At 68.0% G+C, this 13,170-nt stretch overlaps 1 protein-coding gene across 2 annotated transcripts in view; it reads right to left on the bottom strand.

The window, feature by feature from the left end:
• Window positions 1-202: 202 nt before the first annotated feature.
• Window positions 203-13,170, bottom strand: part of WNT7B (Wnt family member 7B) — a 30,329-nt gene continuing 17,361 nt past the window's right edge. For both annotated transcript variants that reach the window (XM_056107022.1, XM_056107021.1), the window contains exons 2-4: window positions 12,630-12,856; window positions 4,318-4,589; window positions 203-765 (exon numbers count right to left, since the gene is read on the bottom strand). In XM_056107022.1, coding sequence (XP_055962997.1) covers window positions 286-765; window positions 4,318-4,589; window positions 12,630-12,856 — 979 coding nt within the window. In that variant the 3' untranslated portion in view covers window positions 203-285. The remainder of the gene's footprint in view (window positions 766-4,317; window positions 4,590-12,629; window positions 12,857-13,170) is intronic.

Here is a 13,170-nt window from a genome sequence, read left to right as displayed (position 1 = left end):
GGGTGGGGCTACACCCTTTGGGGCGGAGCCGTGCCCTGTGGGGCGGAGCCAAGCCCTGTGGGGCGGAGCCGAGCCCTGTGGGGCGAGGCTGCACCCGGAGGGGCGGGGCTACACCCAGAGGGGTGGGGCTATGCCCTGCGGGGCGGGCGGAGCTGCACCAAAGGGGCGGAGCTCTGCCCGGTGGGAGGGGCTGTGCCCCCGTGGGGCGGGGCTGAACCCTGAGGGGCGGGGCGGGCGGAGCTGGGGCCGCAGCAGGAGGGACCGGCGCCGGGCGGGCGGGCGCGCTCACTTGCACGTGTAGACCTCGGTGCGCTCGCTGCACGTGTTGCACTTGACGAAGCAGCACCAGTGGAACTTGCAGTTGCACTGCCAGACCTTGGTGTACTGGTGCGTGTTGTAGCCGCGGCCGCAGCACATGGTGTCGCAGCCGTCGGCGCCGGGCGAGGTGCGGTTGCACAGGCGGCCCTGCGTGCCCACGCTGCCCGTGGCCGCGTCCTCCTCGCAGTAGTTGGGCGACTTCTCGATGTACACCAGGTCTGTCTCCATGGGCTTCTGGTAGCTGCGCAGCTGCTTGATGCGGAGGAAGGTGGGCTGCCGCAGGCGGCTGGCGCGCACCACCTCCACCTGCACGGCCGCGTTGTACTTCTCCTTGAGCAGGTGGCCCACCTCCCGGAACTTGGGCAGCGTGGTCCAGCACGTCTTGGTGGTGCAAGAGCCCGACACGCCGTGGCACTTACACTCCAGCTTCATGCGCTCCTCCAGCACCTGGGGGGGCGGGCGCAGGGCGTCAGGAGGGCGAAGCCCCTTCTCCCCCCGGCCGTGCCCCCGCTCAGCTCCCAGGAGGGCTGCGCGGAGCCCTCACCCACGCGGTTTCCCTGAGCACAGCCGCACCGTGCAGGGAGCTGCGGGTCCACGCGCCTGGGAAGCTGAGGCTGGGGGAGCCAGCTCACAGGGCCCCGGCCTGGGCGACAGGCGGGCCTTGAGGAGTGTGGGTGCCCCCGCTCCCCTCTCGGCTGCTGCCGGTCCTCGAAGCGGAGTTGGCGACTGACTGGGCCCAGGGCGCCTGGAGCCCAGGACGGGCGTGGGGTGCGGGGCGCGAGGGAGGGGCCGCGCTAGGCCAGGCGGGAGCACCCTGCCCCCACCGCCACCCTGCCGCCTTCCTTCCTCCGGCTGGGACCCGTCGGGGAGCGTCCCGTGTTTTCCCCGGAAGGCGGTTCCCAGAGCCAGCCCTGACCCCAGGTACTCATTTACCCGGATCGAAAGGGGCCTGCCAGCCGGCCTGATGAGAGATGGGGAATCATTAGCTGCCGCCGCCCGCGCGCGCGGAGGGGCCGTTTGTCAGCTGTCTGGGTCCCTGCCGCCGCTCCCTGCGCCCCGGCCGACCGCGGCGAGCACCCGAAGCAGCCCGCGAGAGCCCGGCAGGCGCCGCTGCCCCTGCCCGGAGCCCTCGGGAGGGCCAGAAAAGCACCAATTGCACGTGCTGCAGAGCCCAGGAGCACCGCAGTGCGGGGCTTCCTGGAGGAGGAGGCGTGCGGAGAGCCCCTGGGTCAGAGGCTCAAGGGACAAAGAGGTGGGGCACAGTCACCTCCACTTCAAGGACTATTCGGCACATCTGAGCGTGGCGTGGCTGTGGGGGCGGGGCCTGGCTGACGGCGGGGCGGGGCCTGATTTGGGGGCGGGGCCTGGCTGTAGGGGGTCTGGTTGTGGGGCTGGGTCTGGCTGCGGGGGCGGGGCCTGGCTGTGGGGGGAGGAGCCTTCTGTGGGGGCGGGGCCTAACGGCTGGGCGGGGCCTGGCTGTGGGGCGGGGCCTGGTTGTAGGGCGGGGCCTGGTTGTGGGGGCGGAGGTTGTGGGGGCGGAGCCTTCTGTGGGGGCGGGGCCTAACGGCTGGGCGGGGCCTGGCTGTGGGGGCAGAGGTTGTGGGGGCGGAGCCTTTTGTGGGGGCGGGGCCTAATGGCTGGGCGGGGCCTGGCTGTGGGGACTGGGCCTGGCTGTGGGGCGGGGCCTGGTTGTAGGGCGGGACCTAGTTGGTTGTGGGGTGGGGCCTGGTTGTGGGGCGGGGCCTGTGTGCAGGGTGCCTGGCTGTGGGGGCGGGGCCTGGCTGTAGGGGGTCTGGTTGTGGGGCTGGGTCTGGCTGCGGGGGCGGGGCCTGTCTGTGGGGGCGGGGCCTGGCTGTGGGGGCCTGATTGTGGGGCTGGGTCTGGCTGCGGGGGCGGGGCCTGGCTGTGGGGGCGGAGGTTGTGGGGGCGGAGCCTTTTGTGGGGGCGGGGCCTAATGGCTGGGCGGGGCCTGGCTGTGGGGACTGGGCCTGGCTGTGGGGCGGGGCCTGGTTGTAGGGCGGGGCCTAGTTGGTTGTGGGGCGGGGCCTGGTTGTGGGGCGGGGCCTGTGTGCAGGGTGCCTGGCTGTGGGGGGTCTGGTTGTGGGGCTGGGTCTGGCTGCGGGGGCGGGGCCTGGCTGTGGGGGCGGGGCCTAACGGCTGGGCGGGGCCTGTCTGTGCAGGGTGCCTGGCTGTGGGGGCGGGGGCTAACAGCTGGGCGGGGCCTGGCTGTGGGGCGGGGCCTGGTTATGGGGGCGGGGCTCTACTCCCTTGTGGATGTTTATTTTGGGGGTCGGGCCCGGAGGAAGACGAAGATGCTCTGAGTTTTGGGGAACACTGGACCGGGCCTGGCGTTTTCCCGACCTAGCGGGCTGTGGAGTGTCTGGGCAAAAGGCCTCCGAGTGACCCCCAGGGGGAAGCATTTCTGGGCCTCCCACCGGCCAGCCCTGTCCATCCGGTCACCTTCCCTGCCCCTCCGTGGGAATCTCTGCAAAGCCCTGCGCTTAGGGCCCGGTCCCAAGACACCTCACGCGCCCCAGGCTCGGGTGGGCTTGGCCAGGCACGAAGCCTGCAGGTGGCGGGAGGGGCATCCAGGCTCCAGTGCCCGTCTCTGCCACTCTGCCGGCCCTGCCGACCCCGCGGCAGCTGGCAGGGACCACCCTAGCTGTGAGCGCAGCTTTCGGGACCCTGCTTGCCTGGCGCCACCACCCCCGCTGCCCAGACATCACCGGGAGATGCAGAGAGCATCTGACCGCAAGGACCCGAGGGGCAGGGACTCTAAGAACAGTGCTCAGCAGAGGAAGGGTTGGTGCAGAGGGAAGCCCACGGGCGCTGGAGTGCAGTGCTAGGCCCCTGTGCCCGCTACGCTCCTCACCCACCAGCTGGGACCAGCCTGGGCAGCGAGCAGCCCCTGCCCACAGCACTGACCTCCAGACCCTCGGTGGAAGGCCCGTTCCCTGGGGAAGGGTCATCTGCGTCCCCCTCTGCCGGGAGCCACGGGCCCTGGGCCAGCGGGGCATGGGACTGGGGCCCTCTCGGGGGGAAATAGGGCTTAGTAGCCACGGGCTGGAGGAGGTAGCAGGTGTCCATGGGCTGGGGGGGGACAGTGGGTCTCCTGTGAGCAACCACCAGGACAAGGGCCAGGGACAGTTCTGCCTCTGGCCGGCTGTGGGTCCTCCCGTCCCCAGCGACCCCGTGAGACTAGATCAGACTCTCGGCGGCTCTGGGCCCCTCCCCCACCCCAGTGCCCATCCCTCCCCGGGCTCTCCTGCCCCTCTGTATGGCGGGAGCCCACCCCGGGGCCCCGAGCCTCCTGGGGCAGAGAACACAATTCCGATGGCAGAGTCCCTGGGATCGCGGCGCCCCCACTGCACCCGAGCGGGGGCCCGGCCGCCGCGTTCCGCTCAGCTGGCCGCACTATCTCGGACCATCTCGCCGCCACGCCGCCCGCCCGGCCCGTATCTGGGCCTCATCTCCCGGCAGGAAGGGGCCGGGCCGGCCCAGGAGGGCTCAGGCTTGTTCCCAGGGGCTCCTGCACCCCACCAGCTGCCCCCCCCAGGGCCTCTCAGGCCGCTCCTGCCTCTGGGAATGCCTCTTCCTCCAGTCTCTCTGGCACCCGAGCCCAAGGCCGCCTTCTCCTCCTCCTCCTCCTCCTCCTCCTCCTCCGGGAAGCCTCTGCAGATCTGCCAACTCAGATGGAGGAGGACCTGGACAGTGCCCGGGGACCTTCTCCCCCCCCACCGTGAGCTGGAGACACAGATCCGTCCGTCCGTCCGTCCCTGGTCTCAGTTCCCGCTTTCTGGGACGGGCGTGGCGAGGCTGGGCTCTGGGAACTGCGTCCGAGTGTCACCAGCTTCCGCCAGAGGCCAAGGCCCCGGGGCTGGACAGCAGGGGACGCGGTGCCCACCGGAGTGCCCGCCACCCACACCCACGGCACACCCACCTGTGCCCACTGGCCCCTGCCCTCTGCCGCCCCCGGTCCCTGCCCCGGCCCGTGCCCACCTTCCTGCCGGCCTCGTTGTTGTGCAGGTTCATGAGGCGTCGCGCGTTCTTCTTGATCTCGCGGGCGTCCACGAAGCGGCGGGAGAAGTCGATGCCGTAGCGCACGTCGGCCGAGCAGCCGCCCCACTTCCAGCCCTCCGCCTGGTTGTAGTAGCCCTGCTTCTCGCGGTCACAGCCGCAGTTGCTGAGGTTGCCCTGGCTGCAGGCGGCCGTGACGGCGTGGGCCACCCCCGCGGCCGTGATGGCGTACGTGAAGGCCGCCTCGCGGCTCCCTGCGGGCGGGACCGGGGTGAGGCGGGAGCCCACGCACGCCCGGGGCAGACCCCCGCCCCCCGCCCGCCCGAGAGCCGCGCCCGGACACGGCCACCCGCCCCGCCCCGCTCTCCCGGCCGGCGGCCACAGGCCACGCCGCTGCCCGTGCCCATGTCCGTGCTGAATCCCACACCCCTGCCCATGTGCTCGCCCACGGCCACGGCCCCCGCCGCTGCCTGCGTCCACGCCAGCCCCAGCCCACAGCCCATGGCCGGCGCCCCCCCCACCCTTCACCCGCCCCCGGGGCCTCGGGGCTCCCCCGCCCAGGCGGGCAGGGAGGACCCAGGAACCACAGGAGAGACGTAGTCAGTCGCGGGGAGCCCGGGGAAGGAGAGACCTTCTCAGGAGAGAGGGGCAGGGGGCGGCCCGGACACAGCGGCCCAACCTGTCTCTTGGGCAGGTGGAGTCAGGGAAGGCATCCTGGAGGAGTGACACCTTCTAGAGTGTCTTAACAAGAAGTGGGAATTAACTTCTTGACAATGCATGAGATGTGTGTGTGTGTGTGTGTGTGTGTGTGTGTGTGCGCGCACGTGTATGTGTGCATGGGCACATTTGTGTGTCTAGTATGCTGTGTTGTATGTGTGTGGGGTATGTGGTGTGTGTGTGTGTGTGATGGTGTGGCATGCATGACACCTGGCACACAACCTATGTGGACCGGTGTGTTTACATGTTAGTATGATATAGTCATGTGACCAGAGTGTGTCTCTGTGTGTGTTTGGGGTTTTTTGGTTTTGGTTTTGTTTCGTTTTATTTTTGGGGTCACACTTGGTGGTGCTCAAGGGTCAATCCTGGCTCTGCACTCAGGAGTCACTCCTGGCGGTGCCCGGGGGACCCTACGGGACGCTGGGGATCAAACCTGGATTGGCCGCATCCAAGGAAAACGCCCTCCCCGCTGTGCTGTCGCTCTGGCTCCGTGTCTGGGTATGTCTGTGCATCAACATGTGGAGTACGTGGTCTGTTACACGTGTGCTGTGTGTCTGTGTTCATGTGGGGTGTGTCTAATGTGTATGCTTGTGCTTGTGACATGCATAGTGTGAGGGCTGGGGTTCCGATGATGCATTGTGGCATGTGACGTGTATATGGTGTGTGTGGTGTGTGTGTGACATATTGTGAGGTGGGTATATACATTGTGGTGTGTGGTTTGTGCACACGTGGTATGTGTGTGTGTGTATGGGTACGAACATGCGGCATTGTGTGGTCTCTTACTGTGGTGCGTGTATACATGGTGTGTGTAGCATGTGTGTAGCATGTGGTGTGTATGTGTGTAGTGTGGGTGCGTGTGGTGGGTGGTGTGTGTATGTTGCAGTGCGTACTTGTATGGTGTGTGCACGTGCGTGGCGTGTGAACCTGTGCAGGTGTGCTGTGTGTACGTGTGTGGCATGTGTGCCTGTGTGTAGGTGTGTGGCATGTGTGCCTGTGTGTACGTGTGTGGTGTGTATTGTACATGCACGTGTACATGCACGTGCATGACTACGTAGGGTGGGCGGTGCGTGTCCGTGGCGTGTGCTGGGGTGCAGGGGTGAGGGTCAGGAGGAGCGAGCAGCGGGGAGGGGCCCCGGGAGCCCTTGAGCTGAGGTGCTGCAGGACAAGGGCACAGACAGTGGCCGCGCTCACTTGGTGGACAAGGCCGCTTCCGGAACATTCCGGAAGCCGCCACAGAGTGGGGCCCACCCTCGCCCGTCAGGCCAGGCCTGGCCCTGTCCTGAAGGCGACCCCACAGCCGTTGGCCCTGCCCCCCACCGAGGGGACTGGGGGCTCTGCAGAGGCTGTGGGGTCAGGGTGGCGCCTGGGCCTCCCCCTAGAGCCCCTGAGCCGGGCAGGCGCCAACCAGGCTGGTCCCGGAGAACAGCCCCGGAAAGCCCCCCACCCCGGCCCTGGGGGCTGTGCCGATTCTCCTGCCCACCCGTGCCCACCACAGCTCTGCCGGGCCAGTGGTCTTGGAGGGCGACAACGAGCCGGGAGGGGGGCCGGCAGGGGGGAGAGCCAGCACGGACAGAGTCTGACGGCTGCTGTGTGGCCCCGGGCCCGTCACCAACCCTCTCTGAGCTCGGCTCCAGCCCTAACAGCACCAGGACCAGTAGCCAATGGGGCAGGGGACACAGGGACACAGGGAGGCACCTGGGCATCCCGGCTGATCCATGCCTCCTCCCGGGGTGGCCGCTCAGTCCTGCCCAGCGGCCCCTCCAGTGCATTCTAGAAAATTCCAGAGCCCTGAAGATGGAGGACGGGGGGAACTCCTTTCCTAGAGACAATTCTAGCACAGCCCCCACTGACCCTGCTGGCCACCAGACTCAGGGGTTGGCAAATGTGCCCGCGGCAATGCCAGCAGATAAGGGGGCTGGGGAGCTGCGCCCAGCCTGTCCCCACCCCAGCCTGTCCCTGCAGGCCACCTGTGCTTCTCCCCAGCTGGCCCCCGGGTGCTCACGGGCGCAGCACGGACCTGAGCGTGGCCCTCACAGAAGCGCTTTCCCGCCACAGGGCCTGGGCGTGTGATGGTGGGTCCCTGGCAGAGCGTCCTTCAGTCAGTGGGGACCCTCGCCGCGGCCGCGGTGTCCGTTCCTGCCCCTCCCGTGACACAGCCCTGGGGCCCCGGTCACCCACCCCAGCACTGGGACCACGGACCAGAGGGACAAAGAGATCTGTGGGCTGGGCTGTGTGCACATGGGCACATGTCTGCTCACAGGAGTGTGCGGTGTGCACGCGTGTACCTATGTGTACTTGACGGTGTGTAATAACGTGCCGTGTTGCAGTGTGATGTGCATCTGGACACAAGTGTGCAGTGGTGATGCATGCCTGCACATGCATGTTTTTGTGCAATGTGCACAGTAGCACATGTGGTGTGCACACGTGTGCATATAGTCTTACATGTGCATGCATGTGCCTAAGGGTGTTCACACAACCGTGTTATGTTGTAGTGTGTGATGCATGCCTGTTCAGGTGTGTGACACACATGTCATGCTTGTTTGCAGTGTGATGTGGGGTCTGTGCCCATGTGTGCAGTGTGTGACGTGGTGTCCGTGCCTGCATGTGCGGTTTGTGACATGTGTGTTTGTGCCATGTGTGCAGTGTGGGACATGGTGTCCATGCCTGTGTGTGACGTAATGTGACACGGTGTCCATGCCCACGTGTGTAACATGCATGTTCGTGCCCATGTGTGCAGTGTGTGACGTGGTGGCCCTGCCCATGAGTGTGGTGTGTGATGCACATGCGTGTGCCCACCAGCACTGTCCTGTGCCCCTCTCAGGCCCCTGCTGCCCTCTCCGTGGGTCCCTCGGTCCGTCCCGCCCTGCCCGGCCCCCTCCCCCACCGGCTGCGGCTGAGTCAGTGTCTCCGCATTAAGCTCTTCGCTGCCGTTGTCATAAACAGACTCTGGAAAAAGTCCCGCCAGGCCCCAACACGCCGGCACGCCCGCGCCCCGGGCCTTTGTTCTGACCCAGCAGAGCCCTCACAGCTTCACCGAGCCCGCGGGCGCGCCCAGGGTGGGCAGAGCTGGCACGGGGGCCCGGGGCCCGTGGTGCTCGAGGGGGGGGGGGGACACCGATGCCCGCACCTCTCCGTGAAGAAGGGCAGCGGGCGGGCAGCGGGCCCTCCTCCACGCGTGGCCCTAGCTCAGAGCCTGGCCACCTCCCGGCCCCCGGTGAAGCGCCCCTCCAGAGACCACTGGGAACCTTCCTTCTGGGGTGTCCACAGCAGACCCGCCTCCGTGGCCGCCACACACCCGAGTCCACCACACACTGGGGGTGCTCTGCCCCAGGGGGTCTTTGGGACCCTGACCTTGAGGGTCACCGCTGTCCCCCATGTCCTGGCTGCCTGGCCCATGTGTGTGTGGGGAAGTTGGGGGCAGCCAGGACAAAGGGTGCCGCCCTGGGACCAGGTTCTGCAGGGCAGAAGGACACACCCAAGGTCAGGGACATGTGCTGCCTCAGCTCTCCCAGCACATCCGGGGCACAGGGGTCCTGAGCAAGGCCCAGGATGGCACACAGCTCACAAGCCTGCAGACCAGTAACGCGGCCCCACCCTGGCACCACCCACCCAAGCCCCGCCCACTAGGAAAAGCAGCTCGGAATGCCCCGCCCACCCAAGCCCCGCCCACAGGAAAGGCAGCTTGGGGATGTCCCGCCCACCCATGCTCGGCCCACTAGGAAAGGCCGCTATGAGATGCCCCGCCCACCCATGCCCCGCCCACTAGAAGCAACTTGTGGGATGCCCCGCCCACCATGCCCCGCCCACGAGGAAAGGCTGCCTTGAGATGCCCCGCCCACCCATGCCCCACCCATTAGGAAAGGCAGCTTGTGGGACGCCCCGCCCACCCATGCCCCGCCCACTAGGAAAGGCAGCCTTGCGATGCCCCGCCCACCCATGCCCCGCCCACTAAAGCAGCTTGATGCTCCGCCCACCCCGTGCTCCGCCCACAGGAAAGGCTGCTGCGAGATGCCCCGCCCACCCCGCTGGACCAGAAGGACAGTCAGCTCTGGATTCTGTGTCCACTCTGCTCCGCCCAGGGTGACACTGGCCCTGCCCCTCAGAGGAGGTCACCTGGGACCCTCATCCTCACTCCCCAGGCACTGGGGGGAAACGGCCTTTATGCTGCGGTCGCGTGTCCTGGGGCCCGCAGAGCCAGCAGGACCGTCTCCACTGCCCAGGTGTGGGACAGCGCCCCTTTTCCACCCCCCGCACCACGTGGTCGCCCAACGGGCTGGAGTGACCCTCGTCCAAACACTAGACTGAAAAAAAATGTTTGCTCACTTTCCCCTCCGTGTCCTCACAAGTCTCCTGTTTCGGGGGGCTCTCCTGGGGCTCTGCAGCAGACCCTCGGTGTGGACGGGCTGGCCGGGAGGCCTGGTCCTGCCCCCAGGGACCGACCCGCCACGAAGGCCCGTCTCCAGAGCAGGACACGGCCTGGGGAAGCCCTCGGAGGGCCGTCAGGGCACAGGACTGGCGCTGCCCCCCAAGGTCAGGGCTGCAGCCCCGCCTCTCGGGCACCTGAAGGTTAGCCCCAGGTGGACCTGCCCGGGGCCCTTCTGAGTCGGCCTGCGTGAGGGCGGGAGAGAGACAGCGTCTGGCCCCGCATGATTAGGGCCGTCCCTATGCCTGGTCATGTCCACGGTGGCACATGATGGGGACTCAGCGTTCCATAGCCGCTCGGCAGGGGTGGGGCCGGGGCACCGGGGCAGGGGTCCCAGGGACTCCGGGCTGGGCAGGGGGCAGGGATTGGCTCCGGGCACAAGGGGGCGGGGCTCAGAACCTTCCAGGCCTTTAGGGTTCCAGCCCCTGCACCTCCCACCCTGGGCTTTGTCGCCTGCGCTCCCGGATTCCCCAGGGAACGCCCTCGACCTGTGCCCGCACGGTTCTGCCCCCGCTCGCTTCTGAGCCCGCTGGCTGTTGGGGGGTCCCTACGGTGGACCCCAGTCTGTCAGCCGTGCCTGGTCTCTCTGGGGACGGAGCCCCAGAACACGGGGCTCACCGCCTGCCCCCGTGGCAGGAGCGTGGGGACACATTCAAGCCCAAACGAAGTTCAGTTCCTGTTAGTGGAAGAGACGGGTCAGGGCGGGCAGGGGCCGTGAGCCACCCAGAGACAGGAAACAGGCCCGGGCGGTGTGTGTGTGTGTGTGTGTGTGTGTGTGTGTGTGTGTGTGTGCGCACGCGTGTGTGTGTATGTGTGCATGTGTGTATGTGTGTGCATATGTGTGCGTGAGTGTATGTATGTGTGAGTGTGTGTGCACGTGCGTGCGTGTGTGAGTGTGTGCGTGTGTGCATGCGTGAGTGTGTGCATGTGTGTATGTGTGTGTGTGCATCTGTATATGTGTGTGCGTGTGTGTATGCGTGTGCGTGTGTGCGTGAGTGCGCATGTGTGTGTCTGTATGTGTCTGAGTGTGTGTGTGTGCGTGCATGTGTGCGTGTCTGCATGTGTGTCTGCGTGTGTGTGAGTGTGTGTGTGCGTGTGTGTATGTGTGAGTATATGTGTATGTGTGTGTGCATGTGTGTGCGTGTGTGTGCGTGTGCATGTTTGCGTGTCTACATGTGTGTGCGTGTGTGTGGGTGTATGTGTGTGTGTGAGGGGGGCTCTCCACAGCTGTCAGGAGCGGCACCCCCTGGGTCAGCAGCTGCAGGGCACCGCAGCCGAGGTTGCCACCAGCAAGAGGCAGAGAGGAGAAAACTCCCTACCCAGGCAGCCGTGCCACAGCGCCAGGCAGGAAAGTCGTTGCCCCGGCGTGGGGCCGATGCGCTCTTGAAGGGACTCACTCTCCTGACCCAAGGCCCAAGGGACAGCGGGAAGGCACTGCCCCGCCCCCAGGACCCCAACTCTCAGGACCAATCATTAATCAGCACCTCTCGAAGCCGGCCCCGCCCCCGGGCCCCCTCAGGACGCCCAGCCGTAGGGGGCCCCGGGTGGGGGCCTCGGCCTGGCCCTCCCAGGAGGCAGAGTGCTGGAGAGTGGGGGGTGGCGGGGACAGCCGATGGGGCTAAAGTGGGGTGCCCCGGGCAGGGGACCACCAGAGCTGGAGAGGAGTGGGGACAGCTGGTCCCTGCGCCCGTGTCCTCGGGGAGGCTGACCTCCTCTGGGACAGGCCCGGCCGGCAGGAGGGAGGGGCAATGTCCAGCCCAGGAGGAGGGTCGGTGGGCCACTGCAGGTCCTGCGGGGCTCAGGGGGGAGGGGGCCCGGCAGCCTCGTGAATGCTTGACAGCGAGGGGGGCCTTAGGGGGCACTGAGGGCCCAGAGGCACCCCTCGAGGGAGGCCTGGCACCCCCCACTGCCCCGACCACCCACCACAGCCCTGCCACAGCTGCCCCCTCGCGGCTGACCCCTGGTGCAAAGAGACGGCCCAAGCCTGACAGCCCTCAGCTCCCTGCCTAGACTGGGCTGCCTTCCCTGGGCCTCAGTTTCCCTGCCAGGCAGTTCCGAGCTCCTGCTTCCCAGACTGGCGGCGGTGGTGGCGGCGTTGGGGAAAACGCCCGCCCGGAGCGGCAGAGGGCGGGGGCCGGGGGGGCCCCCAGCTGGCACCTGGGGGGGCGGGGCCTCTCCTGGGTGGTGGCCCCCGGGGAGGGGAGGTGCCCTGCTCCTGACTTGCCAGGTGCCACCCACAGGCTGCTCACCGCAAAGGGGCCCCCGGGGCTCCCCCGCCCCCCCCGCCCGCCGCCGCCGCGCCCGCGTTCCTGCCCTGCACAGTTCCCTCTGGCCTGGGGCCCGGCAGCTGTGGCCCAGCCCGTGCGCCTGGGACGGGAGGGAGGCGGCCGTGCCCGCACGCTGGGGGGCCGTGCCCACGTGCTGGGGTCCGGAGGCCCAGGGCACCCCGAGGAGTTATCGTGCTGCACATCTGACCCCACCGGGATCCCAAGGGGCAGGTCTCGGCACTGCTCCCACCCCCGGTGCCGCCCTGGAGCACGGGCCACCCGGCGCCAGGCCTCGGTCTCCCTCCGAGCAGAGGGGCCGGGAGCACCTGGTCCCGGCAGGGTCTGAAGTCGCCCCGTTCCATCGCCTCCTTCCTCCCTGCCAGCCTGGCACAGCCCCGGGGGCATGTTAGCCGGGAGCCCCCTCCCTGCCCACCCTGCCCTGCCCAGGGGGGCCGCAGCCCCCAGCCCCTGCCCCTCACAGAGTCCCTGCCCTTGGGTGGGCATGGACCCCTCGGCCTCCCCAACCCCAGTGAGTGGAGCCACCCGGCCCCCACAGCCGGGAACAGGAGCCCCGGTCTGAGCCTGCACCCCAGTCCCAAGCTCTGTGGCTGCCCACTGCACCCTCCTGCCTCTCCACCAGGCCACGGGCACTAGCAGGCCTTGGGTAGAGACGGGGCAGGGCCAGGGCGTAGGCCCGAGGGCAGGGCACCTGCCTGGCACGAGGCTGACCCGGGTTGGATCCTCGGCCACCCCAGAGGGTCCCCCGAGCCCGCCAGGAGTGACCCCTGAGCACAGAGTCGGGAGCAAGCAAGGGGAACGAGAGAGAGACAGCGACAGAGACAGACAGAGACAGAGACGGGTCAGCGGAGGCGGTGCCCGGCCCTTACCTACTCGGAGCTCTTGCCCGAAGACCGTCCTCTCGCCCAGCGCCGAGCAGTTCCAGCGCCCGAAACGGAACTGGTGCTGGCACTCGTCGATGCCCATCTGCGCGCCCTCCCCGATGACGATGATGGCGTCCGGCCGGCTCTGACAGATGGCGCGCTGCCGCGGGGCCAGGCCTGGGATCTTGTTGCAGATGATGTTGGCACCCAGGGCCACGACGGACGACAGCGCTCTGGGGGGAGGGGGCGGCCCAGTGAGGGGCAGCTCGTCCCCACCCGCCCGCCAGCCCCCGACACAGCGCCCGCTCCCCGGAGTCAGTCCCGGGGGGTGGCCAGGCCGCTCCTGAGCCCAGAGGCAGACTGGGGGGTGCCCCCTCCCAGACCCCCAGCTCCTGGGTCCCCCAGGGGACACCCATGGGACGGAGCTGCAAGACCCCCCGAGCACACACACACAGGAGCCCAGAGGGGAGCAGAAGCAGGGGGCACAGAGGGACCCCGGAACCGGCCCCCGCACCCCCGCGCGGAGCCTGGGAGTTCACAGTTCACG

The sequence above is a fragment of the Sorex fumeus genome, unplaced genomic scaffold (genome assembly GCF_029834395.1).
Source record: "Sorex fumeus unplaced genomic scaffold, SorFum_2.1 ptg000153l, whole genome shotgun sequence".
NCBI lineage: Eukaryota > Metazoa > Chordata > Mammalia > Eulipotyphla > Soricidae > Sorex > Sorex fumeus.
The sequence above is the reverse complement of the archived record's forward strand: the minus strand, read 5'-3'. Positions and strand labels throughout refer to the sequence as shown.